General features: G+C 48.9%; 1 protein-coding gene across 4 annotated transcripts in view; it reads left to right on the top strand.

Moving 5' to 3' along the window:
- The first annotated feature begins 15851 nt into the window (after positions 1–15851).
- ADAMTS7 (ADAM metallopeptidase with thrombospondin type 1 motif 7) overlaps positions 15852–27185 on the top strand; it is a 52913-nt gene continuing 41579 nt past the window's right edge. Inside the window, exons 1-2 of one of the 4 annotated variants that reach the window (XM_054449979.2) lie at positions 15852–16227; positions 26825–27180. In XM_054449979.2, the coding sequence (XP_054305954.1) occupies positions 16128–16227; positions 26825–27180 (456 nt within the window). In that variant the 5' untranslated portion in view covers positions 15852–16127. Of the gene's footprint in view, positions 16228–26821; positions 27181–27185 lie in introns of all 4 variants that reach the window. The other 3 variants (XM_054449978.2, XM_054449977.2, XM_054449976.2) reach the window with 3 other exon arrangements.

Genomic DNA, 27185 nt, shown 5'->3' with positions numbered 1-27185 from the left:
GTTATTGGTGAGAGAGGGTCACAAGTTGGGGATATATTTCTTTTTCTTATTTATTTATTTATTTAGAGACGGAGTCTCGCTCTATCGCCCAGGCTGGAGTGCGGTGGCGCAATCTCGGCTCACTGCAAGCTCCGCCTCCCGGGTTCACGCCATTCTCCTGCCTCAGCCTCCTGAGTAGCTGGGACTACAGGCGCCCACCACCTCGCTGGGCTAATTTTTTGTATTTTTAGTAGAGACGGGGTTTCACTGTGTTAGCCAGGATGGTCTCGATCTCCTGACCTCGTGATCTGCCCGCCTCGGCCTCCCAAAGTGCTGGGATTACAGGCGTGAGCCACCGTGCCCAGCCTCTTATTTATTTATTTATGAGACAGAGGCTTGCTCTGTTGCCCAGACTGGAGTGCAGTGGCTTCCAACTTGGCTCACTACAACCTCCACCTCCCAGGTTCAAGCGATTCTCCTGCCTCAGCCTCCCGATTAGCTGGGCCTACAGGTGTTCGCCACCACACCTGGTTAATTTTTGTATTTTTAGTAGAGATAGGGTTTCACCATATTGGCCAGGCTGATCTGGAACTCCTGACCTCAAGTGATCTGCCCACCTCGGACTCCCAAAGTGCTGGGATTACAGGTGTGAGCCACTGCGCCTGGCCGGATGCATTTATTTTTCTTTTAAAAAAGTATCTTTATGGTCGGGCACAGTGGCTCACACCTGTAATTTTAGCACCTTGGGAGGCTAAGGCAAGAGGAACACTTGAGCTCAGGAGGTCAAGACCAGCCTGGGCAACATAGTGAGACCCTTTCTCTACCAAAAAAAAAAAAAAATTAGCTGGGTGTGGTGGTATGTGCCTGTGGTCCTAGCTACTCAGGAGGCTGAGGTAGGAGGATCGCTCGAGTTCAAGAGTTGGAGGCTGCAGTGAGCCATTCTTGTGCTACTACACTTCAGCTGGGGCAACAGGGGGAGACCCTGTTTCAAAAAAAAAATCCCTTTATGGCCAGGTGCAGTGGCTCACCCCTGTAATCCCAACACTTTGGGAGGCAGAGATGGGAGGATCACTTGAGCAGAGAAGGTTGAGGCTGCAGTGGGCCATGTTCATGCCACTGCGTTCCAGCCTGGGTGACAGAGTAAGACTCTGTCTCAAAAAAAAAAAAAAAAAAAACCCTAAAACACAAAACTCTTTATATTATTACTGCAATGAAAATATAACATTTCCACCTGTAGTTTTGTACCAATTATGTGGCCAGTGTTGATTTTTCCCTTGAGAAAATTTCCCACCATGAGATTATAGGTGACTGTGTCAAGTTTTGGCGTCTTGCTGCATAATCCTTCTGATTCCCCATTCCCATCTCCACAATAGGCCACTCAGCCCCTTGCTTTGCTGCACTGGGAAGATCACAGAAACATCAGGGCAGTATTCCCGGAGTCCCTGGAGAGCCCAGAGGAAGTGGGGAGGTCCGGAAGCAGCAGACAGTAGGTCAAGGCCATGGCAGGGAGATAGGCCTGGCTCAGGGGCCTTCCCCTCCTCCCACTGCATGAGTGCGTGCGTGTGTGTGTGTGTTTGTGTGTGTGTCTGTGTGTGTGTGTGTTGTGTGTGTTTGATGGCTAGGGCAGAGTGGGCTGGTTTTCAGCTTGTATTTCTGTAATACAACTTGACTCTTTTAAACCATGAACATATATTACTTGGATGTAAAGCAAATTAAATACCAAAAGCACAAAAACATTTGCAAATTTGATAGGTGGTAAATGCTCCATGGTTGCTTGGATTTGCATTCCTTTAATTTCTGGCAAGGCTGTACATTTCTCAAATGTTTCTGCACCATCTGTATTTTCTCTACACTTTTGGCATTTCCCGCCAGGGAATAGGGTAATGGCTGTGGGGCCTGGCACCTGGAGGCAGACAGATCTACCTACAAGTCCTGGTTCTGCCAGTTACTGGCAAGGGACTTAATCTCCATTTTTTCTTGTCTGTACATTGGAGATAAAGGTTGAGTTTCCCTTATTCAAAATGTTTGGGAGCAGAAGTGTTTTAGATTTTGGATTTTTTTGGATTTTGGAATATTTGCATATGTATAAAGCAAATCTTGGGGATGGAGTCTACTTGTAAACATGGAATGCATTTATGTTTTATATATGCCTTATACACATAGCGTGAAGGTAATTTTATACATTGTTTTATTTTATTTATTTATTTTTTTCTTTTGAGATGGAGTCTCCTTCTGTTGTTCAGGCTGGAGTACAGTGGTACGATCTCGGCACATTGCAACCTCCGCCTTCTGGGTTCAAGCAATTCTCCTGCCTCAGCCTCCTGAGTAGCTGGGACTATAGATGGGCACCACCATGCCTGGCTAATTTTTGTATTTTTAGTAGAGACAGGGTTTCACCATGTTGGCCAGGCTGGTCTCGAACTCCTGACCTCAGGTGATCCGCCCGCCTCGGCCTCCCAAAGTGCTGGGATTACAGGCGTGACCCACCATGCCCGGTCTATACATTATTTTAAATAATTTTGTGCATGCACACATCCATTCCCAGACCTCTTGAAATCTGTCCTGGGCTCCCTCATCCCACCTCCATCCAGAGTTGCCTAAGTTGCAAGTCCAGCAGAGGCAGGATTGCTTGGTGGTGAGAAGGTTAGGTCTGGCTCAGACCGAATAAGAAGAGATAAAATTTGCCTTAAAACTTGCCTGGCAATGGCTTTGCTGCACGGTCTGAAAACACCCGTTCCCGCCCTCTCGACTGAAATTTCCTTGTGACACAGAGAAGGACAAAGGTCTGAGCCCCGAGTTGACAGAGGGAGTATTTCAGGGTTCAATTCTGGGACTCCTAAAACGACGAGGGTGTTAGGAAGAGAGGCCCAGGGTGGGGACTGGGAATTTAAGGAGAGCTGGGAACAGATTCCCTTGGTTCAGGAAGCTTCTGTGCAAGCAGTGAGGATGGCTGGGGCTAGGGGGCTACTCCGCCCGCCACACTAGCTGTGAGTTGAGCAAAGCCCTGGGCTCATGGCGCCCCAAAAGCTTGCGGCCTCAATCCTAGGCCTGCACGACACATTCAAAAGGATCGTTTTGTTTTGTTTTTAAAGAAAGATGAGATCGGCTTGGTTCTTCATGGGCACATTTTATATAGCTCTTTTTCCTTGCTCATTTCGTTTTGGGGAAGAAATTTGTACTGTATTGAGATTGTGAAGAACATCTCTGCACTCAAACAGTTTACAGAAATAAATTTTTTAAAAATAATTTTGTGCATGAAACTAAGTCTAGGTACATTGAACCATTAGAAAGCAAAGGTGTCGGGTATGGAATTTTCACTTGTGGCATGATGTCAGTGCTCAAAAGGAGCATTTCAGATTTCGGATTTTTGGATTAGGGATGCTCAACCTTCAGTAAGTTTACCTCATAGGGTTGCTCAACTGTTAACTAGAAAATTAACGTAATGCAACATGGTGAAACCCTGTCTCTACCAAAAATTAAAAAATTAGCCAGTCTCATAACTTGGTATCAAAAAAAATAAGTAAATAAAAATTGAAAAAAAAATCATGTTTTTAAATGCTGTGTTTTGTTTTATTTTGAGACAGGATCTTGCTTTGTCACCCAGGCTGGAGTGTAGTGGCCCGATCTTGGCTCACTGCAACCTCTGCCTCCCATGCTCAAGCTATCTCTACATGCCTCTCCCTGACACCCTGGCTCATTTTTGTATTTTTTGAAGTGATGGGATTTTGCCATGTTGCCAAGGTTGGTCTCAAACTCCTGAGCTCAAGCGATACGCCCCTCTTGGCCTTCCAAAGTGCTAGGACTACAGGCGTGAGCCACCGCGCCTGGCCTGTATTCTATTAATTTTCCTTCCTCCCTTCAGAAGGACATAGTATATCTGTTGTTTGTTTGTTTGTATGTTTGTTTTTTGAGACAGCATCACACTCTGTCACATAGGCTGGAGTGCAGTGGCACAATCACAGCTCACTGTAACCTCCAGCTCCCAGGTTCAGGTGATCCTCGTGCCTCAGCCTCTCAAGTAGTTGGGACTACAGGCATGCACCACCACACCTGGCTAATTTTTTATTTTGTGTAGAGACAGGGTCTTGCTCTGTTGCCCAGGCTGGTCTTGAACTCCTGGTCTCAAGCAATCCTCTGGCCTCAGCCTCCCAAAGTGCTGGGATTACAGGAATGAGCCACCATACCCAGCCAGATGCTGTATTTCTTTTCTTTTCTTTTTCTTTTCTTTTTTTTTTTGAGATGGACTCTCACTTTGTCACCTAGGCTGGAGTGCAGTGGCATGATCTCAGCTCACTGCATCCTCTGCCTCCTGAGTTCAAGTGATTCTTCTGCCTCAGCCTCCCAAGTAGCTGGGAATACAGGTGCATGCCACCACACCCGGCTAATTTTTGTATTTTTAGTAGAGATGGGTTTCACCATATTGGCCAGGCTGGTCTCGAACTCCTGACCTCATGATCCGCCTGCCTCAGCCTCCCAAAGTGCTGGGATTACAGGTGTGAGCCACCGCGCCTGGCCCAGATGCTTTATTTCTAATAAACTCCTAGGTGATGCTCTGCTGTTGGTCCAAAGGGCCACATTTAATGTAGGGAAGAAAACTATATTCTACTAGTAGCAATGGGCTAGCATGGCTGGGCATTAGTCTCTGTGTTTTACTGGGAGATTGGAGGTGTTGTGGTGAGCTAGGTTGGCAGAGGTTGCTAAGGAACTTCCACTGTAACTCACACTAGTTTACAAAGTACTTTCACATATATCATCTCATTTGGGGCATTATTTTAATGCCATAGGGTATTACTGTAATCATTATTATATCATGGGTTGTTATTTTAATCCCCTGCCCTTTTTTTTTGAGTTGGGGTCTAGCTCTTATGCCCAGGCTGTAGTGAAGTGGTGTGATCATAGCTCACTGCAGCCTCGAACTCCTGGGCTCAAGTGATCTTCCTGCCTTGGCCTCTCAAAGTGCTGGGATTACAGGCATGAGCCACTGGACCCAGCCACCAGCTCTTTTTTTATACTAAGGATTTAAGACTCAGAAGGATTGGTCGGGTGCAGTGGCTCACACCTGTAATCCCAGCACTTTGGGAGGCTAAGGCGGGTGGATTACTTGAGGCCAAGAGTTTGAGACCAACCTGGCCAACATGGTGAAACCCTGTCTCTACTAAAAATACAAAAATTAGCTGGGTATGGTGGTGCAAGCTTGTAATCCCAGCTACTAGGGGGTCTGAGGCAGGAGAATTGCTTGAACCTGGGAGGTGGAGGTTGCAGTGAGCCGAGATCATGCCACTGCACTCCAGCCTGGGCAACAGAGCAAGACCCTGTCTGAAAAACAAAAACAAAAAAAAAGGCCGGGCACAGTGCTCATGCCTGTAATCCCAGCACCTTGGGAGGCCGAGGCAGGTGGATCACGAGGTCAGGAGATAGAGACCATTCTGGCCAACATGGTGAAACCCCGTCTCTACTAAAAATACAAAAATTATCTGGGTGTTGTGGCAAGCGCCTGTAGTCCCAGCTACTCAGGAGGCTGAGGCAATAGAATTGCTTGAACCCAGGAGGCGGAGGTTGCAGTGAGCTGAGATTTTGCCACTGCACTCCAGCCTGGTGACAGAGTGAGACTCCATCTCAAAAACAAACAAAAAACACATAGCAGAGCTGGGACTTGAACCCAACTATATTTAACTCCAGAGCCTGTCACCCATTCCATCATTATGTGCAGCTCACCTTAAGAACATCCAGATCCTGAATCTAGCCTGGAGGGAGGCAGCTGAGCTGAGCCAGGCCTGTAGGTCTTGTCTCTACCACGAGGTGTTACAATTGGTCATTCAGATGGTTTGCAATTAAGCCTTTGTGGGTTCCCGTACGTAGAGCCAATAATCTCTATTTCTTTGGGTTTTGTTCCTTTCTTGTGAAGCCTCCCTCCTAGGTCTCTGCCTTCCTGTTTCTGTCTGGACTGGTGTCTCTTCTGGCCTACTAACCAGCTGTGATCCCAGAATCTACCTTTACTATTATTCTGGGGGCTCCCATCACCTTATGTTTGTGTTGGATCTGTTCCGTAGGGCCTCAGCCTTTCTCTTTCTTGGCTTCCTTCTTCATTTTGGTGGAGCACAACCTCTAGTAACTTTTGGAAAAAGGGTGCATGGAAGGCAAATATTTTGAGCCCGGTGCGGTGGCTCACGCCTGTACTTCCAGCACTTTGGGAGGCTGAGACAGGCAGATCACCTGAGGTCAGGAGTTTGAGACCAGCCTGGCCAACGTGGCAAAAACCTGCCTCTACTAAAAATACAAAAATTAGACAGTCATGGTGGCAGGCGCCTGTAGTCCCAGCTACTCGGGAGGCTGAGGCAGGAGAATTGCTTGAACCTGGGAGGTGGAGGTTGCAGTGAACTGAGATCACACCACTGCACTCCAGCCTGGGTGACAGAGCAAGACTCTGACTCAAAAAAAAAAAAAAAAAAAAAAAGTTTGAGCTTGTATGTCTTAAAATGTTCTTATTCCACTTTCTTACACTTGATCAAGACTCTGGGAGTTGAATCCTATGTTGGAAACCATTCTCCCTAGAATTTTGAAGGCATTGCTCTGTTTACCTTTAATCTGTAGCACTGCTGGAGGAGAATTCTGTTGCCACTCCAATTACAGAGTCTTTGGGACTATTTTTCTTCCTTCTCTGGAAAATCTGGAAACAATTTTCTCAAATATCCAAGAGTTAAGGTACGCCAAGATGTCATGTCTTGGTGTGGGTCTTTTTGTGTGTGTGCTAGAAGCCAGTAAACCCATCTAGAAATTCTTGTGCTTCAGTTCTGAGAAAATTCTTGTATTATTTATTTGATAGTCTTCCCTCTGTTTCCTCTGATCTTGCTAGGTCTCCTATTTTTTGGATGTTGGATTTATGAAGTTTTAAGATATGGACAAGTTTTTACTTTTCATACAGGCATATCTATAAACTGTTTTCCTACAGATTTTGCTGTTGATTTCATCTTTAAAATATTCTTCCCCACCCCAAAATTATATAACCAACTTCACTTTTCATGTTGGCAATAGCAGTTTCATGCTGTTTTTCTTGTCTAAGCTCTACTGCAGGCAGCAGAAGTGAGTGAGTATTTGTTAGATAAAAGAGTGAAATGATTTATTGATTTAAAAAAAGAAAGATGATCCATGTAATTCATTTTATCTAGCATCTTATTGTCAGCAGGGATTCTGATTTTTATTTTTTATTTTTTAAATTTATTATTTATTATATATTTTTGAGACGGAGTCTCACTTGTCGCCCAGGCTGGAGTGCAATGGTGCGATCTTAGCTCACTGCAACCTCAGCCTTCTGGGTTCAAGCGATTCTCCTGCCTCAGCCTCCTGAATAGCTGGGATTATAGGCACCCGCCACCAGACCCAGCTAATTTTTGTATTTTTAGTAGAGACGGAATTTCACCATGTTGGCCAGGCTGGTCTCAAACTCCTGACCTCCAGTGATCCACCCGCCTCGGCCTCCCAAAGTGTTGGGATTACATGTGTGAGCCACAATGCCCGGCTGGGATTCTAATTTTTAAATGTGAAAACAGATATTTTCTTTACAAAAGTTAGTAAAATGCATGAAAAAATAAAAGATAAATAATGAGCAGAAAGAGCTCCTAAATATTCAGTAAACACAATAGAAAAGCATTAAAAGTTTTCAAATTATTTCCAGACACAAAAATATGGAACATCCATTGCTGAAACAATGTTGTGAACAAAGAAGAAAAACACAATTTTAAAAAGAAGAGGCCACGCACAGTGGCTCACACCTGTAATCCCAGCACTTTGGGAGGCTGAGGAGGGTGGATCACTTGAGGTCAAGAGTTCAAGACCAACCTGGACAACATGGTGAAACCCCGTCTCTACTAAAAATACAAAAATTAACCGGGTGTGGTGGCGGGCACCTGTAATCCCAGCTACTCGAGAGGCTGAGGCAGGAGAATCGCTTGAACCTGGGAGGCAGAGGTTGCAGTGAGCCGAGATCACGCCACTGCACTCCAGCCTAGGCAATAGAGCGAGACTCAGTCTAAAAAAAAAAAAAAAAAAAAGAAGAAGAAAACAGCCAAGGCAATAAGTAAGCTATAGCATCAAGGTGGTAAAGAAACCCAAAGATGGTTGGGTTTGTGCCAGGACAAGGCTGGGTCAGGTAGGGTGCACTGGCTCACACTTCCAGCGCTGGTTAGACTCTCAGACAGCAGTCTTCTGAGATCCTACTAAGCACCAGCCCAGCAGACATGGCCCATACCCTCTTGGTGTTGATGAGCTAGAAGTGAAGATAAGATCTGACTGCAGGAAAGAACGTGATAGCTATCATTAAGGGTCCCTTTGGAAATCATCATGGCTCTTGGCAATTAGCACTTAGTAGGTGTTCATCAATGAGTCTCTGGTGAAGAGGATGTGGCAGCCTCCCATATATCGAGCTGTCTGACCGACTTAGAAACAACTCTAAAAGGAGGAGTCCTGAAGAAACAGATCTTTTAATGATAGAAGTCGAAATTGGTAATTTGGAGAGGCAGTGATATGGAGCGATTAGAAATCCAGGCACTGGAATTAGGCCAGTCCTGGCCCCGACACTTCCAAATGTGGGACATTGGGCAAGTTACTTAACCTTTCCATGCCCCAGTTTCTTCATCCATAAAATGAGGAAAATAATATCTGCTTCATGTTGGAAAGATTACATGAGACATTGTGTGTAAGGCACAGTGCCAGAAGATAGGATACAGCATTCCTTCACTATCTAAATTTGCCTCCATCAAATCATCATTCTCACTGCCCAAGTGGCAGCTCAAAGGCAGTAGAAGCCAATCATGAGCCTTTTTCCCATCAGCTAACTGATGGCTCCGAAATCTCAATGTGGATAATTTTCATGACTCTTCCTGTGGCATTTCTCCCCCACAGTGTGGGGGCAGGACACACTCCGAAGCTGCAGAGGCAGCTGTGGCCATGGCTTTGGCAGGTGAAGGCCACAGTGCTCTAGAGAATGGGGATAGATTGAAAACATCCATGTCTCCAGGGCTTCCAGAACAATGACTAATCAGGCCCACAGTGGCAGCTCAGCATCCCTTTCCAAGTCAATCATCCCATACATTTTCAAGGCCAGCTCATACTCCGCCTAGTTCTGTCTTATGAGGGAGCTTTTTTGAGCATCCTTGTTTAGAAATCTGCAACCTAAACTGGCATTTTCGATTATTTTGCAATCCTTGCAATTTACTGGGGTGGAAGGGACCCACCAAAAATAATGTCTTTAATTTGGCAATACCTGTCTATCAAAGTTACAAATGCACACATTTCTGACAGCAATCTCAGTTCAAGGACTTCATCCTACAGATGTACTCACACGGGTGCATTGTGGACATAGCCAGAAAGAGATTGGAAACAATCTAAATATCCTTTGGTAGGAGATGAGGATAAAGGCATATGCACATAATGGAATATCAATCATGTAACATTTATTTAAATATTGAAGATAGCTATTGAACACATAGTATACGCCAGCCACTGTTCAAAGTACTTAGGACACATTAGAGAGCAAAATAAAGATTCCCTACTCTCATAGATCTCATATTGTGGCTTATGTGCCACAAGCTCCACAACCAAGGATATGAAGCCATCTTCAAGTTCATATACATATGTATGTATATATATGTGTGTGTGTGTATATATATATATATATATTTTTTTTTTTTTTTTTTGAGACAGAGTCTTGCTCTGTCACCCAGGCTAGAGTGCAGTGGTGTGATCTCGACTCACTGCAAGCTCTGCCTCCCGGGTTCACGCCATTCTCCTGCCTCAGCCTCCCGAGTAGCTGGGACTATGGGTGCCCACCACCATGCCCAGCTACTTTTTGTGTTTTTAGTAGAGACAGGGTTTCACCATGTTAGCCAGGATGGTCTCGATCTCTTGACCTCGTAATCCGCCTGCCTCGGCCTCCCAAAGTGCTGGGATTACAGGCATGAGCCACCGCGCCCAGCCTATGTATATATATTTTTCAGACAGGGTCTTGCTCTGTTGCCCAGGCTGGAGTATAGTGGCATGATCATAGCTCACCACAGCCTCTCTGGCTAATTTTTTTATTTTTTGTAGTCTCACTGTGTGGCCCAGGCTTGTCTTGAACTCCTGGGCTTGAGCAGTCCTCCCATCTTACCCTCGCAAAGTGCTGGGATTACAGGTATGAACCAGGGCACCCAGCCTCCAAGTTATAGTGTTAAATTTTTTTTAAAAGCCAGGTAAAGATAGAGAGGATATATGCTAGCGTGTGTGTAAAATATATCTTTGTGTTTGCAATGCATTTTTCTGGAAGGATTCATGAGAAACTGAAACAAGTAATGGCCCCTGGGAAGGAGCACTGAGGGACCAGGGGTCAGGTTTGGAAGGGAATAATTACTTTTCAATGTTTGTAAAGTTTACATTTTTAATTCTGTGCTGTCTTACCACAAAATACAAAATAAAACATAAAGGCTTTCACTTTTGCCAAATGCCTCAAACCATTTCTTTACTCCTCTAGAGCAGGGTTTCTCAACCTTGGTACTATTGACACTTGGGGCTGAAGAATTCTTTGTTGCAGGGGGTTGTCATTTAGCCACATCCCTGGCCTCTACCCATTAGATGCCAGTAGCACCCTCTCCCTGGTTGTGACAACCAAAAATGTCTCCAAACATTGCAAATTCCATGGAGGCAGAATCACCCCCACTTGAGAACCACTGCTCTAGATAACACATGAAATAGGGGTGTAGGGTCACTGTCTCCACTAGACATATAAGAAAGTTGAGGCCCAAAGAGGTTTTATTTTGTTTTTAAGAATTGTGTGCCTTGGCCAGGTGCCGTGGCTTATGCCTGTAATCCTAGCACTTTGGGAGACTGAGGAGGGCAGTTCGCTTAAGCCCAGGAGTTTGAGACCAGCCTGGACAACAGAACGAAACCTCCTCTCTACAAAAAATACAAAAATTAGCTGGGCATGAGGCACACGCCTGTAATCCCAGGTATTCGAGAGGCTGAGGTGGGAGGATCACCTGAGCCTGGGGAGTTCGCGACTGCAGTCAGGCAGTCAGCCCTGAGCATGCCACTGTACTCCAGGCTTGGTGACAGAGCAAAACCCTGTCTCAAAAAGAAAAAAAATTGTGTGCCTCATTTTCTTTGTTATTTATTCATTTATAATTTTAAATGGACAGTGTTTTACTATACTTTCCTACTTTTTATTTATTATTATTTATTTATTATTTTGAGACAGGGTCTCACTCTGTTCCCCAGGCTGGAGTGCAGTGGCACAATCACGGCTTACTACAGCCTCCACCTCCCAGGCTCAAGCATTCCTCTCACCTTAGCCTCCCGATTAGTTGGGACTACAGGTGTGTGCCACAAAACCCGGCTAATTTTTTATAGAGACAAGGTTTTGCCATGTTGCTCAGGCTAGTCTCCAACTCCTGGGCTCAAGCAATCCTCCTGCCTCAACCTCCCAAAAGCCACCACACACAGCTCTTTCCTACTTTTTAAGCAATCTATCAATATATAAATGGATATATGGAAGCAGAATAAATATAGTTTCTTTTTAAATTTTGATCAGTTTCTGGTAATGTTTTAGCTATGTTAAAGCTTACTGGAGATGTTGGGTCATATAGCATGATAATCATTTAAACAATAAATTAAATAATTTATATCAAGATATGGGGGGGAAGCTCACTAACTGGATACTTGACACTCTGAACAATGACATAAAATATGTGTTGAAATATCAAATCTCTTGCTTTGTTCAAAATGTACACTTTGGGGTAGGCATGGTGGCTCACGCCTATAATCCCAGCACTTTGAGAGGCCAAGGTGGGTGGATCACTTGAGGTCAGGAGTTTGAGGCCAGCCTGGCCAATATGGTGAAACCCTGTCTCTACTAAAAATACAAAAATTAGCTGGGTGAGGTGGCAAATGCCTGTAGTCCCAACTACTCAGGAGACCAAGGCAGGAGAATTACTTGAACCCAGGAGGGAGAGGCTGTAGTGAGCCAAGATCGTGCCACTACACTCCAGCCTGGGCAACAGAGCGAGACTCCATCTCAAACAACAACAACAACAACAACAATAAAACCCAAAAAACAAAAATAAAATGTACACTTTACTCCCCGAAATTTGGAGTTGGCTGTTCCTGTTTTTCCAGTTGAATTATTTTTGCATCATGAGGGCATGACTAAGGCTTATTATTTTTTGTATCCTTTTTTTGTATCCTATGGTTTCCGAGAAGCTTTAAAATGAAGGCATCCAGCAGGGTGTGGATGGAGTAAAGACCAGGACCTGGGACAGAGTAGGAAGCAGGCAGGGACTGTCATCAGCTGTGGGATTTGAAAACACAATCTCCAAGGCTGCATTTCAGAAAAGCCTCCAATCTACTGTTGGGCCTTGGCAGCATGGAGGCAGTTTGTGGAGTTGGCCAGGGAGGGCTGTGTGTCCCCTCCCCAGATCCTCCTGATCTCTAGGGTTTGCTGTGCTGGTGGCAGGGATCACAAAGACCAACACATGACCTTAGCATCTCACGGTGTGTCGGGGTTGACAGACCCATAACCAGACAATAGCAGTCTAGCGAGCTGTCAACGGGGATGGCAAAGGGTGCTCTGGGGAACCTAAGAGGCCGGGGGGACGTTCTGGAAGGGGTGACGTTCTGGAAGGGGTGATGTACAGCCTAGGTCTAAAAGGACAAGTCTCAGGGACTTCAAGTTTATGCCCATCTTTTATTTATTTTTTATTTTTTGAGACTGAGTCTTGCTCTTTTGCTGGCTGGAGTGCAGTGGCAGGATCTTGGCTCAGAGCAACCTCTGCCTCCCAGGTTCAAGCAATTCTCCTGCCTCAGCCTCCTGAGTAGCTGGGATTACAGGCATCTGTCTGCTACCACGCCCAGCTAATTTTTTTGTATTTTTATTAGAGAAGGGGTTTCACCATGTTGGCCAGGTTGGTCTTGAACTCCTGACCTCAAGTGATCCGCCCTCCTCAGCCTCCCAAAGTGCTGGGATTACAGGTGTGAGCCACTGCGCCTGACCAGTGTCCAGCTTTTTAAGATTTATTTTTATTTCTAGAGACAGGGTCTCTCATTCTCTCGCCTAGGCTGGAGTGCAGTGGTGCAATCAGAGCTCACTGCAGCCTCGATCTCCTGGGTTCAAGGGATCCTCCCTCCACATTCTCCTGAGCAGGTAGGACAACAGGCATGCATCCCATGCCTGGCTCACATCTTCTCCCTTTCACCTTCACATGACTGGCTCCTTTTTGTCATTCTGGTATCACAGCTTAAATGTCACCTTTTTAGGAAGGCCTTCCCTGACCACCCCATGGAAAGTAGACTCTCTAGTCACTTCCGGTTTTATTTTCTTCAAAGCATCTCTCTGTGGCTGGTCTTGTTTATATGGTGGTCTGAATTGTTTATCCATCTGTCTATTTGCTTGCTGTCCACGGCCTTCTCCAGAGTGGGAGCTCCAGGGAACAGAGACCTTATCCATCTGTTCACAGCTGTGTCCCCAGTGCCCTGGGTCTGCAGTGCATACTTGATCTTATGGAGTGAAGAAGAGATGTGCCAGGTGATGAGGGCAGAGTGGAGGTATGTGAACGGGGAGGGTATCTCTAGAATGCACTGTGCAGGTCAAGGTGGAGAAGGAATTTGGCTTTGACACCAAGATGGGGATGGACAAGAGGCTTAGCCTGAGGTACAGATGGGAAAAGGGGGAATCTAGACAACCTTGAGGGAGAAGTTTGACTAAGACAGGGAGCAGATATGTGCGGTGGGAACTAGAGGGGACACCCAGTCCATGGAGGGGTATTATCAGTACTTTTTTTTTTTTTTTTTGAGACAGGGCCTCACTTTGTTGCACAGGCTGGAATGCAGTGGTGTGATCTTGGCTACTGCCCATGGGTGGGGCCAGGCCTGGCCCAGCCTCAACCTCCTGGACTCAAGTGATCCTCCCACCTCAGCCCCCCAAGTAGCTGGGATCACAGGCATACGCCACCATGCTGGGCTAATTTTTAATTTTTTTGAAGAGACAGGGTTTCACTATGTTGCCCAGGCTGGTCCCAAACTGGAGGCTCAAGTGACCCTCCCACCTCGGCCTCCCAAAGTGTTGGGATTATAGGTGTGAGGCACCTTGCCTGTTTTTTGTTTGTTTGTTTGTTTGTTTTTCCCTAGAGACAGTGTCTCAGTATGTCTCCCAGACTGGCCTGGAACTTCTGGGTTCAAGTAATCCTCCCTCCTCTGCCTCCTGAGTATCACTGGCACTATAGGCCTGTGCCACTGTGCCCAGCTATTATCAGTATCTTTAATAGGAGGAAGACAAGAATGTTTTTAGACTGACAGTCACCAGCCCAAGGAGACCGAGGAAAGTGGGGGACACCTGGAGCAGGACCTCTGAGGAGACAGGAGGGGAGGGAGCCACAGAGCCCCGGTGGAAGCATTGTCTCTGACTGCCGGAGGGCACCTGTTTCACTGTGTCCAGATGGAGGGAGAAGTGAGGGGGTGCCAGCTACAAAGGCTCATTGTATGCAGTGTGCATGGTAGGATGTGGTGGTCTGAATTGTCCCTGTCACTGAGCAGCAAGACCAGCTGGTGTAAGCAGTGGGGAAGAAATGGAAGGTGGTTGGGTAGGGGCCAGGAGTCAAGCAGTGGATGTAGCTAGGGAGGGAAGTAGGTGAAGCCAGGAGGGGCTGGTAGGTGGGGCGAAGAGGAAGGTATCAAGGGACTGGAGGAAGAGCAATACATAGTGGCATTGTGAAGGTGGAAAGGACTGCAGGGTCGGGTCTGAGAGGGGGACACCTGAGCTTCGGATTTCCAAAATGGAGCAGTTCTGAGGGATGACACAGCCCAGGCTGTGGCCCTGAGACCTGATGGCTGAGGTGGAGTGGAAGGTCATTGGAGATGAGATGGAGGAAGTAGGTGACCCTGTGCTACACGAATTCCCTAGAGGACAGACAGGTTGAGGGTGGAGAGGAAGCCAGAAGTGAGCTTCCAGGAATTGAATGAAAGGGCCCAGAAGATTGGACAGTGAGGAGGTGTGCGGGCCTCAGAGGGCAGCGGGCACACAAAGGCTAACCAAGGGGAGGAAGCTGACCGCAACCGCCCTGAGGACAAGACGGGCGCCCTCGGGACAGGGCCATGTTTAGTGTCGGCAGAAGGGAGAAAGGAAGCTCCTGGGAGCACAGGGGGAAGGGGAGCCGGAAGCCAGAGCCAGGGCTGGGGCCACGAAGGACAGACGGCCGGTGTTAGGGGCGGAGGCTGGCCTGGGATGTGAGGCTGGGGTTGGCCGGCCTCCAGGCTCCGCGGGAGCCCCTGCTGAAAGTCTGTCGGCGCTGGCCCGGGGGAAGCCGCGGTCCCCCGCCTGTGGGCTCAACTCTGCGCTCTGCTTCAAGCAAACGCACTAGGAGAGGAGTCAGCAGACGAGGAACTGCGGGGCCCCACCTCGCGCGGGCAACCGCTGTCTGTCCAGGGAGGGCCCAGGCCTATCTCTGCAGATAGCTTTGAAGCAGGGCCCGCTGACCCTCTGTGTGCCCCTCGGGAGGCCTCCCGTGTCCCCTTTTGAGGGGTTGCCCTGCTTGGCCTGGGGAACACAGCGAAGGGCACCTCGTGGAGCCCAGTTTAGGGACAACATTAATTCTGGAAATTCCAGATTCTTTCCGGGGGGCCTCAACCGGCCGGGGTCGGGAAGGCCTGGCCGGGCTCCGCCGGCAGGGGGCGCTTGGGACAGGGGGGCGAGGGGGGCGGACATCCGTTGCCGCGCGCTGCCTGCTCCGGGCCGGCCAGCCCTTGAGGCAAGCGCGGCCTGCGGGGCCGATGAGGCCGGGGCCGGCGGGGGCGGGGCGGGGCCAGGAGCGGGGGAAGGAGTCCGAGGGGCGGGGCGGGGCGGGGCGGGGGCCGGCAACCGCCCTCCCTCACCCTCCCTCCCTTTCTTTCTTTCTTTCTCTCCTTCTCGCTCTCTTGTCTTTTCTTTGCCTCTGCAGCGGCCAAGGGGGCGGGCCCTGCAGCCTTTGTTGCCCGCGGACCGAGCGCAGCCGAACGGAGTCGGGGCCGGGTCGCCGGGAGCTGCACGCCGGCCGGGCATGTCCTGAGCCGGACCTGGGACCAGGCGGCGACCGGACGGGACGGACGAGAGCGTGCGCGCGGGGTCACCCGGCGGCCGCCCGGTCCCTGCCATGCCCGGCTGCCCCAGTCTCCGCAGCCCTGCGCCGTTGCTGCGCCCCCTCCTCCTGCTCCTCTGCGCTCTGGCTCCCGGCGCCCCCGGACCCGCACCAGGTGGGTGTCCGCCCCTCCCCGGCCAGCCGGCCCTGCCACCCCTTCCCGCTCCCCCAGTCTCGGTTTTGTCTCTCCTCACCTTTGTGGACTCCGCGCCGGCTCCGCTGTGCCTGGAGTTGGTCGCGTCTTCCGCTCCCCGGGTATTAGGGGACAGTAGTCGGGGTCGGGCCGGCCGGGGAGCGAAGCCACGCTTCTGGGGAAACTTCCTCGGCCCCTGATTCAGTTACTGACACTGCCTGTCGCCTGGAATAAGCCCCTTCCGCTCTTCGGGCTCCGGTTTCCCCACCTCGGGTGCAGCAACGCGCCTCGCTCCCAGGAGAGCTCTCGTCCGAGTGGGCTGGACGGAGCGCGGTTTACCCACTGAGGATTTGGTTTCTCACACTCCTTAGCGGGGCTCGCCTGGAAAGCGGGCTGGCCGGGACACCGCCGGCGAGGGCGCCAGGTCGCAGGTCTTCGCGGGACCCCGCCGCCCCCCCAGCTCCCGCCCACCGCAACTGGGCTGCTGGCGCGGCCCCTGGCGGCTCGGGGGGCCGGGTCTTGTGCGGTCCTTGCACTTCCTGCCTCTCCCTTCCCCAAGTGTGAAGACGCCGGGAGTGGAGCGGGGAGCAGGAGCTTCTTTTCCCGGCCGTGGGTGAACTCTCCCCGCCCCGCCGGGCCGGCCTCCGACGAGCCTCTGGCCTGCGTCCAGGCTCTTGTTTGGCTGCGACCTGCCGGGCGGCCGCGCTGCTAGCGCGTCCGACGCAGCCGGCCTGGGAATTCAGTAACCGAGGATGTAGGAGACCCCAGGCCCGGTGCTCAGGGAGCTCCCAGTCAGGGGAGCCGGTGGATAGTGGGGAGAGTCCTGCAATAGAGCCGATCGGCAGGCTTTGTAGGAGAGGAGGGGCATGAGGTTGGAGAGACTGGAAGGATGGATGGATTCTGGATGGGCTGGAAGGGCGTGGAGGGAGTGGGGCCCTCACCTGGGGAGCATCATTCGGGGGACTGGATTAGGGTTGCTTGCTGGGATGGGGTCGACCTGCCTCCACACTGGAGGGATTGTGACGCGAAAGTAGTCTGGGCGGGAAGGATGGGGACATTGACTCTTGATCTCAGAGGTTTGGGAAGCCGTTGAGGGAGCAGCTGATGAAAGCAGTGTTTTAGAAAGATTTGGTCTAGCAGCCATGCGCAGAGCGCAGAGGGAGCGAACATTTAATGAGCACCTACTGTGTGCCAGCCTCACGGGTTCTTATTTCTCATCATCTCCACAACAACCCTGCAAAGCAAGTGATGGAAAGTCCTTTTATGGACCAGCAAACAGGCTCAGAGTAGAGCGACCTGTGGGGTTGGACTCCTGAGCTTCCTGAATAAGGCTTGTGTTTTCCACTGTCCAGAGCTGGGGGCTGAGGAGGATGAACCGGGCAATGGGAATGAGAAAGCAGGAAAATGCTTCCCTCAAGACTTGGGTCCTGGCCCCCTGGCAGCTGTGGGAAGAGTTGGGTGCGGTCAACCTCGTGGGATTCTTATGAGGATTAAATGAGATACTGAATATGTCAGTTGCTCAGGCAGGACACAGTGACTACAATGTAGTGGTCATTATTTTTATTAATCTGCCAGGCCGACCCAGGACTCCCCAGATGACCTGGACCTGCTGTTTGAGGGTGGAGGCAGGCCAGGCACTCTCCCCAACCTAATCTGGGCACAAACACTCCAAGGGTGGAGTCTGTCTCTAGTGTTCCCATAGATATAGAGCATGGGGTCCTTCCTGTTCTGCACTCTCTCAGGATTGGTGACTCTGAGGCTACTGGCCTGTTTGTCATTTTCTTTGAAGCCCAGGACCTAAGCCTGGGGCTCCTCCTACTACTGAATGTTACCTTCTTTAAGACCAAAAGGCTCATCCTGGGCTCACTTTTAGGAAAATATATCCCTTTTCCCCATTTGTGACTGACCCAGGGACCTGCTAGGGTTTCTGAGGCTGGAGCCCAGTCATGTGTCCTCCTCATGCTGTATGGCACATGTGAACCCTGTGTGCATGTGTTTCTGTGCATACTAGAACTCACAGAGGAGGGCGTTCACATACCACCCCCCACCCTGCCAGTTATTTTTCCTCCTTGGCATGAGCTGTGGGTCATTTGAAGGGCTGGATTGTAACTCAGGTTCTTGATAGGGAGGTGAGGGTAAACACCATCTTGGCATTTCTTTGGTAGAAGCTCCAAAGTGACAGTTCTGTCACCCAGGGGAGATATTAAAAGTATTTAACACCCAATGTGGCAGGAGCTTGGTCCAATCAGAACAGACCTCCTGACTTGGCAGAATAGATTTGGCCATGAATCTCTGGCAGTCCTCCTGAATGGTGCCTGTTGCCATCCCACTGTCACTTGAGCTCTGCAGGCTCAGCTTTGATGCAAGCACATAACCGGTGTGCAATTACTGGAACCTGCAATTACTCCTTGCTGGCACTGGGTGGTGCTAGTTTCAGCCACCAACATCTCTACTGGGGTCAACTAGGCTACAGTGAAAGTTACTTATTTTTAAACTTACCCCTGCACTCTTTAAAAATATTTTAATGGCAAAACAATACAAGTTCATTATAAAAAAAATTAATGCTGGCGGGGTGCAGTGGCTCATGCCTGTAATCCCAGCACTTTGGGAAGCTGAGGCTGGCGGATCACTTGAGGCCAGGAGTTCAAAACCAGCCTGGCCAACATGGTGAAACTCCGTCTCTATTAAAATACAAAAATTAGCTGGGCGTGGTGGTGCATGCCTGTAATCCCAGCTCCTCAGAAGGCTGAGGCATGAGAATTGCTTGAACCCAGGAGGCAGAGATTGCGGTGAGCCGAGATCGCACCACTGCATTCCAGCCTGGGTGACACAGGGAGACTGTCTCAAAAAAAAAAAAAAAAAGAAAAAGAAAAAATCTGAACAAAACAAGAAAAAAATTATTGCAATAAAAGTGGCAACATTCTGTAAGTCTATTCGTTTCTTGTTGATTGAAAAACATGTTTTAGACCGGACACAGTGATTCACACCTGTAATTCCAGCACTTTGGGAGGCTGAGGTAGGCAGATCGTTTGAGCCCAGAAATTCAAGACCAGCCTGGGCAGCATAATGAGACCCCATCTCTACAAAAAAATTAAAAAATTATCCAGGCCTGGTAGTCCACGCCTGTAGTCCCCGCTACTTGGGAGGCTGAGGTGGGAGGATTGCATGAGCCCAGGAGGTCAAGGCTGCAGTAAACCACGATCGCATCACTGCACTCCAGCCGGGGAGACAAGGCAAGACCCTTTCTCAAAAAAAAAAAAAAAAGAAAGAAAGAAAGGAAAACATGTTTTTTGTTTTGTTTTGTTTGTTTGTTTTTAAGCCATTAGGCAAACAGATAAAACAACAAGTTTTTAAAAGAAAAAGCTAAGTATACTTTAGAAGTTCTCTTGCTAATTTTCAGTCATAACTTAGCTCACATTTGCTATGTGCCAGCTATTGTTGTAAGCACTTACATACTAACTCATTTAATTCTTACACAACCAAAGAGAGCAGCTGTAATTATTATCATCCCCACTTTACAGATGGAGAAACTGAGATTCTGAGCGGTTGAGTAATTTACCCATGGTCTCACAGATATGGGTAGCAGAGCTGGGATTCAAACACAGCCTGTCTGGCTCTAGAGCTCACTAATCTGAGTGCTTTTCACCTGCAGCATAGCTCTACTTAGCTCTGTCCACATTTTTGAACTTAATAGGATGCTTCTTTGTAACTCATGTGGAATTTCTGTCTTGCAATATTTGCCCAGGATCTACACAGGTATTCTCAACAGGACTGTACATCCCCTGGGGCATGGGTCCTTCCCCAAAGATACTTTATTTTTTTTAAGCTTTTGGGGCCTTTTCTCCCCAGTGGTTGATTCCTCAGTTACATACCTGCTTCCATCCCCCAACCACATGCATTTGAGGACAACACTTGCCTAAAAGAGTGTCATGTAGCTCCTCCAGTTGAGGATTTTAGAGCTGGTTGGCATCAGTGCCCCCCTGACCTTCAGCTCATCTTTAGCTGCCTTGGCTGGGATTGTCCTTGCCCTGGGAACCAACGTTAATACTCACTTAAAACAAGTCTTGGAGGGTGGGCATGGTGGCCCATGCCTGTAATCCCAGTACTTTGGGAGGCTGAGGCGGGTGGATCACCTGAGGTCAGGAGTTCGAGACCAGCCTGGCCAACATGGCGAAACCCCATCTCTACTAAAAATACAAAAATTAGTTGGGTGTGGTGGCTTGCACCTGAATTATAGCTACTTGGGAGGCTGAGGCAGGAGAATTGCTTGAACCCAGCAGCCGGAGGTTGCAGTGAGCCAAGATCGTGCAATTGTACTCCAGCCTGGGGGACAAGAACGAAACTCTCTCTCAAAAAAACAAAAACAAAAAACAAAACAAAAACAAGCCTTGGAGCTGTAGCCTCCACGAACTGTGATCCTTGGAAAAGTTAGGAAATCTCCCACTGGGAGTGAACCTGGGAAGCAGTTCTTCCCTATCTCTGTCATTTTCGTCTCCTTGACCTGGGCTCCCCTCCTTATGTTTTCTGGCCTGGATTCTCCAAGCAGATGAGGAAACAAACCCAGAGATATGCAGTGACTCAGATTATAGAACTATTAAGTGGCCCACTTGGGTCTGCCCTGGGTCTTGTTACTTTCAAAGCCCATGCTCTATAGTGCATTATTTTGTCCCTCCATTGCCTCCCATTTTACAAAACACATGTCTGGACCAAGATTAAACTTTAAACTTCTTGTTGCCCATTCTTACTTCTGGCTTTTCCCCACTTCTCTGAGGGTTTACCACACAGTGCCCCTACCACCAAGAGGCCCTCCTTGTCTTCACTGTTGAATTAACATATGTTAAGGGACATCTCAAATGCATCCTCCTTGATGAAACTTTTCTTCATTCCAATGCATCCATAAGGTGTCATCCTCTCCCCTTGCTTGGACCTTGTCAGCACTGTGCCAGAGTGGGGGTCTTGGGTCTACTGCACCCATTTTTCTGTTTTTTTGTGTGTGTGTGTGTGTGTGTGTGTGTGTGTTTTTGGGGGGGAGTCAGAGTCTTGCTCTGTCATCCAGGCTGGAGAACAGTGGTACAATTTCTGCTCACTGCAACCTCTGCCTCCCAGGCTCAAGTAATTCTCCCATCTCAGCCTCTGGAGTAGCTGAGACTATAGGCATACACCACCATGCCTGGCTAATTTTTGTATTTTTGTAGAGATGGGATTTCACCATGTTGCCCAGGCTGGTCTCGAACTCCTGAACTCAAGCAATCTGCCCTCTTCGGTCTTCCAAAATGCTGCGATTATAGGTGTGAGCCACTGCGTCCGGCCATTTCTCCATTTGAAGGCAAGGATGGTGTCTTATCCACTTTCCTGGACTTTGGAGCACCTAGTGCCCCCTCACAGTTAGTAGCCAAGGGTCACATACCGAATGCCATGGACTAGGCAGGTAACGTAAATGAGCAAACAAGGTGGGTAGGGAGACAGATTTTTCCTGAAACATGGGGTCTCTTGGCCCACCTCTTGTTTTACCACTTTTGTTAGAGACTCAGTTCTTTACTGAGTGAAAGGAAACATGAGCATGATGGGAAAGGGAGCCTACTTGCAGCCACAATACTGGGAATGAATAGAGAGTGGTGGGGACTGAGGACCGGGGACCATAGGCCCTTCCTAAAGGGAACTCACTGCTCCACCCCAGCCACTTCTGCCAGGGAGCAATTTAAGCCTGACATGGATGGATGATAAGACTTTTCAAGAAAAGCTGAAAATTGAGATTTTTGTACAAGATCATGTGATTCTTAAACATTGGCAATTGACTAAAACGTTTTTCAATATTTGTGTCAGCCAAAACAAACCAAAAAATCAATAACTGATCAACACAAGCAAATCTGCACGCTGTGGTTGAGGAGTTGTAGTCCCATATGTCCTTATTAGGATGTCAGAGCAAGAAGTCACCTTAAATCATCCAGTCTGGTGGGTTCTGAATGCCAGCCTCTGAATTGGCTAGATCAGAATCCCTGGGAAAGTCTAGAAAAATACAGAAAATACACATTCTAGGGCCCCCAGAGCCCTGGATCTGTGGAACCAGAATCTCTGGGCTGGGTCCTGGGCATCTGCAGTTTTTTAGAGCTCTCCAGGTACTGCTGATGACCAGCCAGGTTCACTCCCAGTGGGGGATTTCCTAACTTTCCTGAGGATCACAGTTCCCGGAGGCTCTTGGTAAAAACATAGCTTCCTAGTCCCTAGTCCTAGTTTCCTGGAAATGCTGATTTAGTGAGTCTGGGATGGGGCCTGGGAATTTTTTTTTAAGAAACTTATCCGTGAGGTCTGGAAAATCCTTGGACTAGTGGCCCACTGAAGCTCAATGATGGGGAAGATTAGCTCAGAGCCACACAGCACGTTGCCCCAGCCTACCCAGTCTCTTGACTCTCAGAGAAAGCTCTTTGAGGCCGACATTGCTGGGGCGGTTGTGAGCAGAGGGAGATGCTCTCAGCGGGGGCACAGCACTGGCATGTGCAGGGCACTCTACGTGCAGTTTGGCAGAGGACAGACTGGAGGGCAAGTTTGGTTTCCGCAGCCTGTTGGGATGGAGCTTCGGGCTGGGCAGCAGCAGAAGGAACCCTGGTGGGATGTCAGCAGGGCACTCAGGCATTCATGCGAGCCTGAAGAGTCTATTGTCGTGAACAGCCAGGATCCTGGGAGCTGGGTATAAACCCAATCGAGAAACTCCAGATTGCCAAGTTCCCTAACTGTGCTCTTTAGAGCCTGGGAACTGCAGAGAGGGAAAAGGGGGGGAAAGCATGGATGCCGGGGCTCCCCCAACCCCTGGCACATGAGATTTCTCTTGAGACTAGACCTCGTGGCCAAAGAGATTTGAGAAACGTGATCTAATTCAACTCTTTCACATTAATGATTGGGAAACTGAGGCCCAGTAAGGGATGGACTGTTGAGAATATAGAGCAATGTTACTGAAGAGACTGAAACCATCTGGGGGACTTGAGTCCCCGTCTCAGCACTGCCACTCTCACTGTCACTGTGTGGCTCTAGGCCAGTCTCTCCACCTCTCTGAGCCTCCCTTTGCTGTCTCACCTAGGAAGCAGTCTGGACACCTTACTGCAGGTATCCTAACGTGGGGTCCACAGCCTAAGGGACCGTGAACTGAGGGGATCCATGAACTTGAATGGGAAAATATTACATATTTACTTTTTGTAATCTCTCAACGAACTTTAGCATTTCCCTCAATTATGAATATTATTAGCAAATCCCAACAGCACCTGTGGTTTTGTTACCAATACAGCAAACCAAATATTTTTCTATCTCATTACAGTTGTTGCACGTATCTTGAAATAAGGTTTACGTTCATCACTACTTCAAAATTGCCGTAGTTGCTGGGCACAGTGGCTCATGCCTGTAATCCTAGCACTTTTGGAGGCTGAGGTGAGTGGATCACTAGAGGCCAGGAGTTCAAGACCAGCCTTGCTAACATGGCAAAACCCCGTCTCTACTAAAAATACAAGAACTCGCTGGGAGTGGTGGCATGCACCTGTAGTCCCAGCTACTTGAAAGGCTAAGAGACAAGAATTGCTTGAACTTGGGAGGCAGAGGTTGCAGTGAGCCAAGATTGAGCTACTGCACTACACCCTGGGTGACAGAGAGAGACTCTGTCTCAAAAAAAAAAAAAAAAAAAAAAAGACCATAGTTGTTAAATTTGCCACAAAATCTTGTTTAAAGTATAATTCCACACCCTACTTTTTAAATTATTTTTTGTTTTGTTTTTGAGATAATGTCTCACTCTATCACCTAGGCTGGAGTGCAGTGGCGCCATCATGACTCACTGCAGCCTCGACCTCCTGGGCTCAAGAGAGCCTCCCACCTCAGCATTCCAAGTAGCTGGGACTATAGGTGTGCACCACCTTGCCTAGCTAATTTTTTTTTTTTTGTAGTGACAAGTTCCCATTATGTTGCCCAGTTGGTCTTGAACTCCTAGGCTCAAGTGATCCTCCCATCTCATTCTCCCAAAGTTCTGGGATTACAGGTATGAACGACTATGCCTGGCCTTAAATTATTTTGATAACTGTATTTCAATCTAATCAATTTCCTTGGTACTCCTGTATATTTTATTTTATTTATTTATTTTTTTGTGGCAGGGTCTCACTCTGTCGCCCAGGCTGGAGTGCAGTGATGCGATCTCGGCTCACTACAACCTCCACCTCCCGGGTTCAAGCAATTCTCCTGCCTCAGTCTCCTGAGTAGCTGGGATTACAGGCATGCGCCACCAAGCCTGGCTAATTTTTGCATGTTTAGTAGAGGTGGGGTTTCACTATGTTGGCCAGGCTGGTCTCAAACTCCTGAGCTCAGGTGATTCGCCTGCCTCGGCCTCCCAAAGTGCTAGGATTACAGGCGTGAGCCACCGTACCCAACCACTCCTGTGTATTTTATTTTATGCATTTCAAAACATTGTTCTGAGGAGAAGGAGTTTGTGGCAAAAAAGGATAAGAATCCAGGCCTTACTAGGAAATCCAGGAGGACAGAGCAACAGAGAGGGGTTTTTAAACTGCAAGGGCCTGAGCAGAGGTCTGCCAATTTTTTCCATCCCTGGAACCTTTCTTTAAATGAATTCTTGCATGTAAAAGAAAGAAACCAGAGCTACCCTGTTGAAGTGGCAGTTAGGGGCCAGGGAGCCCCAGTGGGGGGGTCTTTCTCTGTCTCCCCAATCCAGGAGGCCTGGAGACACTGGCAGAATGCTCATGCACATGAGAGCACATTTTAAAATCCATCAGGCTAATAATAATCTTAACAATCATAATTGCCATCATATTCAACCAGTGGCTCAGGCACTGCTAAAGGGAGTAGCTCACCTGGTTTAATCCTCACGACAGCATCGAGAGTGTAAGTGCTGTGGTTATCTGCATTCTACAGAGTCATTCAACAAATACCAAAAAAGGACTAAGTTCTGGACACTTCTCTGACACTTAAATCTTTAACAAAGAATATAAAGGGCCAAGTGTGGTGGCTCACACCTGTAATCCCAACAATTTAGGAGGCTGAGGTGGGAGGATCGCTTGAGACCTGGAGTTCGAAACCAGCCGGGGCAACACAGCAAAACTCCCATCTCTACAAAAAATAAAAATAAAAAATAAAAAATTATCCAGGGCCAGCCTCGGTGCCTCATGCCTGTAATCTCAGCACTATGGGAGGCTGAGGTAGAAGGATTGCTTGAGCCCAGGAGTTTGTTTGAGACCAGCCTGGGTAACATAGTGAGATCCCATCTCTATTAAAAAAATTAAAAATAAAAAAAAATTAGCCAAGTGTGGTGGCACCCACCTGTAGTCCCAGCTACTTGGGAGGCTGAGATGGGAGGATGGCTCGAGCTCAGAAGTTGGAGGCTGCAGTGAGCTATGACTGCACACCTGCACTCCTGTCTGGGCGACAGAGCAAGACCCCGTTTCAAAAAAAAAAGCGGGGGCAAAGAATATAGATTCTTGCCTTCCTAGACTACACTGGGAGGGAAGGGAGAAAACAAATAAATAGAAAAAATAATGAAAATGCTAAGTGATATGGTATGTTGGGAGTGCTAAGGGGAAAAATAAAGCAAGGAAGGGGGATAGGGAGAGCCAGGGAGTTACAATTTTAAAATAAAGTCATTAGAGAAGGCCTCATTGAGGAGACATTTGAGCAACAACCCAAAAGTGAATGGTTTAGCCACGTGGAAAACAGAGAGAAGAGTGTTCCAGGTGTAGGGAACAGCAATGCAAAATCCTGAAGCAGGAGCATGTCTGGCCTGTGGAGGAACTGCAAGGAGGCCAGTGGGCGGAGTGGAGGGAACTAAGGCTGTGTAGCTGGACATGAGATTGGAGAGGCTGCCTTGCCTAGGGCCTGGTACAGGCCAGGACTTTGTGTTTTGCTCTGAGTGAGATGGGCGCCATTGCAGGATTTTGAGCAGAGTAAGACGATGATCGCGCTGGTTTTGAATGAATCTTTCTGGCTGCTTTCCCTTTGTGAAAACACGAGGGGAGGGGCCCCTGGGGTAGGCAACAGTGAAAACAGAGAGACCTGTTAAGAAGTTACCGCAGCAATCCAGGCCGGGCGCAGCGGCTGACGCCTGTAATTGCAGCACTGTGGGAGGCCGAGGCGAGTGTATCACCTGAGTTCGGGAGTTTGAGACCAGCCTGGCCAACATGGTGAAATCCTGTGTCTAATAAAAATACAAAAAATAGCTGGGCGTGGTCGCGTATGCCTGTAGTCCCAGCTACTCCTGAGGCAGGAGAATCGCTTGAACCCAGGAGGCGGAGGTTGCAGTGAGCCGAGATCGCGCCACGCACTCCAGCCCGGGCGACAGAGCGAGACTGTCTCAAAACAAACAAACAAAAAACCCAAAACACAAACAACAACAACAACAAAAGAAGTTACTGCAACGATCCAGATGGAGAAACTGAGGCACGGAAAGATGAAATAGAGTTAGTAGATAGCCCAGCGAGGATTTGAATCCAGATACTCTGACTCCAGCAGCTCCCTCCTGGCCGCTCCCTTCTGGTCCCCGGCCACCAGCAAGGACCCGGGTCTGCCCTGGGCCTAGGCGTTTGTGGTTCTCTCCCAGCAGGACGTGCAACCGAGGGCCGGGCGGCACTGGACATCGTACACCCGGTTCGAGTCGACGCGGGGGGCTCCTTCCTGTCCTACGAGCTGTGGCCCCGCGCACTGCGCAAGCGGGATGTGTCTGTGCGCCGAGACGCGCCCGCCTTCTACGAGCTACAATACCGCGGGCGCGAGCTGCGCTTCAACCTGACCGCCAATCAGCACCTGCTGGCGCCCGGCTTTGTGAGCGAGACGCGGCGGCGCGGCGGCCTGGGCCGCGCGCACATCCGGGCCCACACCCCGGCCTGCCACCTGCTTGGCGAGGTGCAGGACCCTGAGCTCGAGGGTGGCCTGGCGGCCATCAGCGCCTGCGATGGCCTGGTGAG

Source organism: Pongo pygmaeus, chromosome 16, assembly GCF_028885625.2.
Source record: "Pongo pygmaeus isolate AG05252 chromosome 16, NHGRI_mPonPyg2-v2.0_pri, whole genome shotgun sequence".
Lineage (NCBI taxonomy): Eukaryota > Metazoa > Chordata > Mammalia > Primates > Hominidae > Pongo > Pongo pygmaeus.
This window is presented reverse-complemented; position numbering and strand designations above follow the sequence as displayed.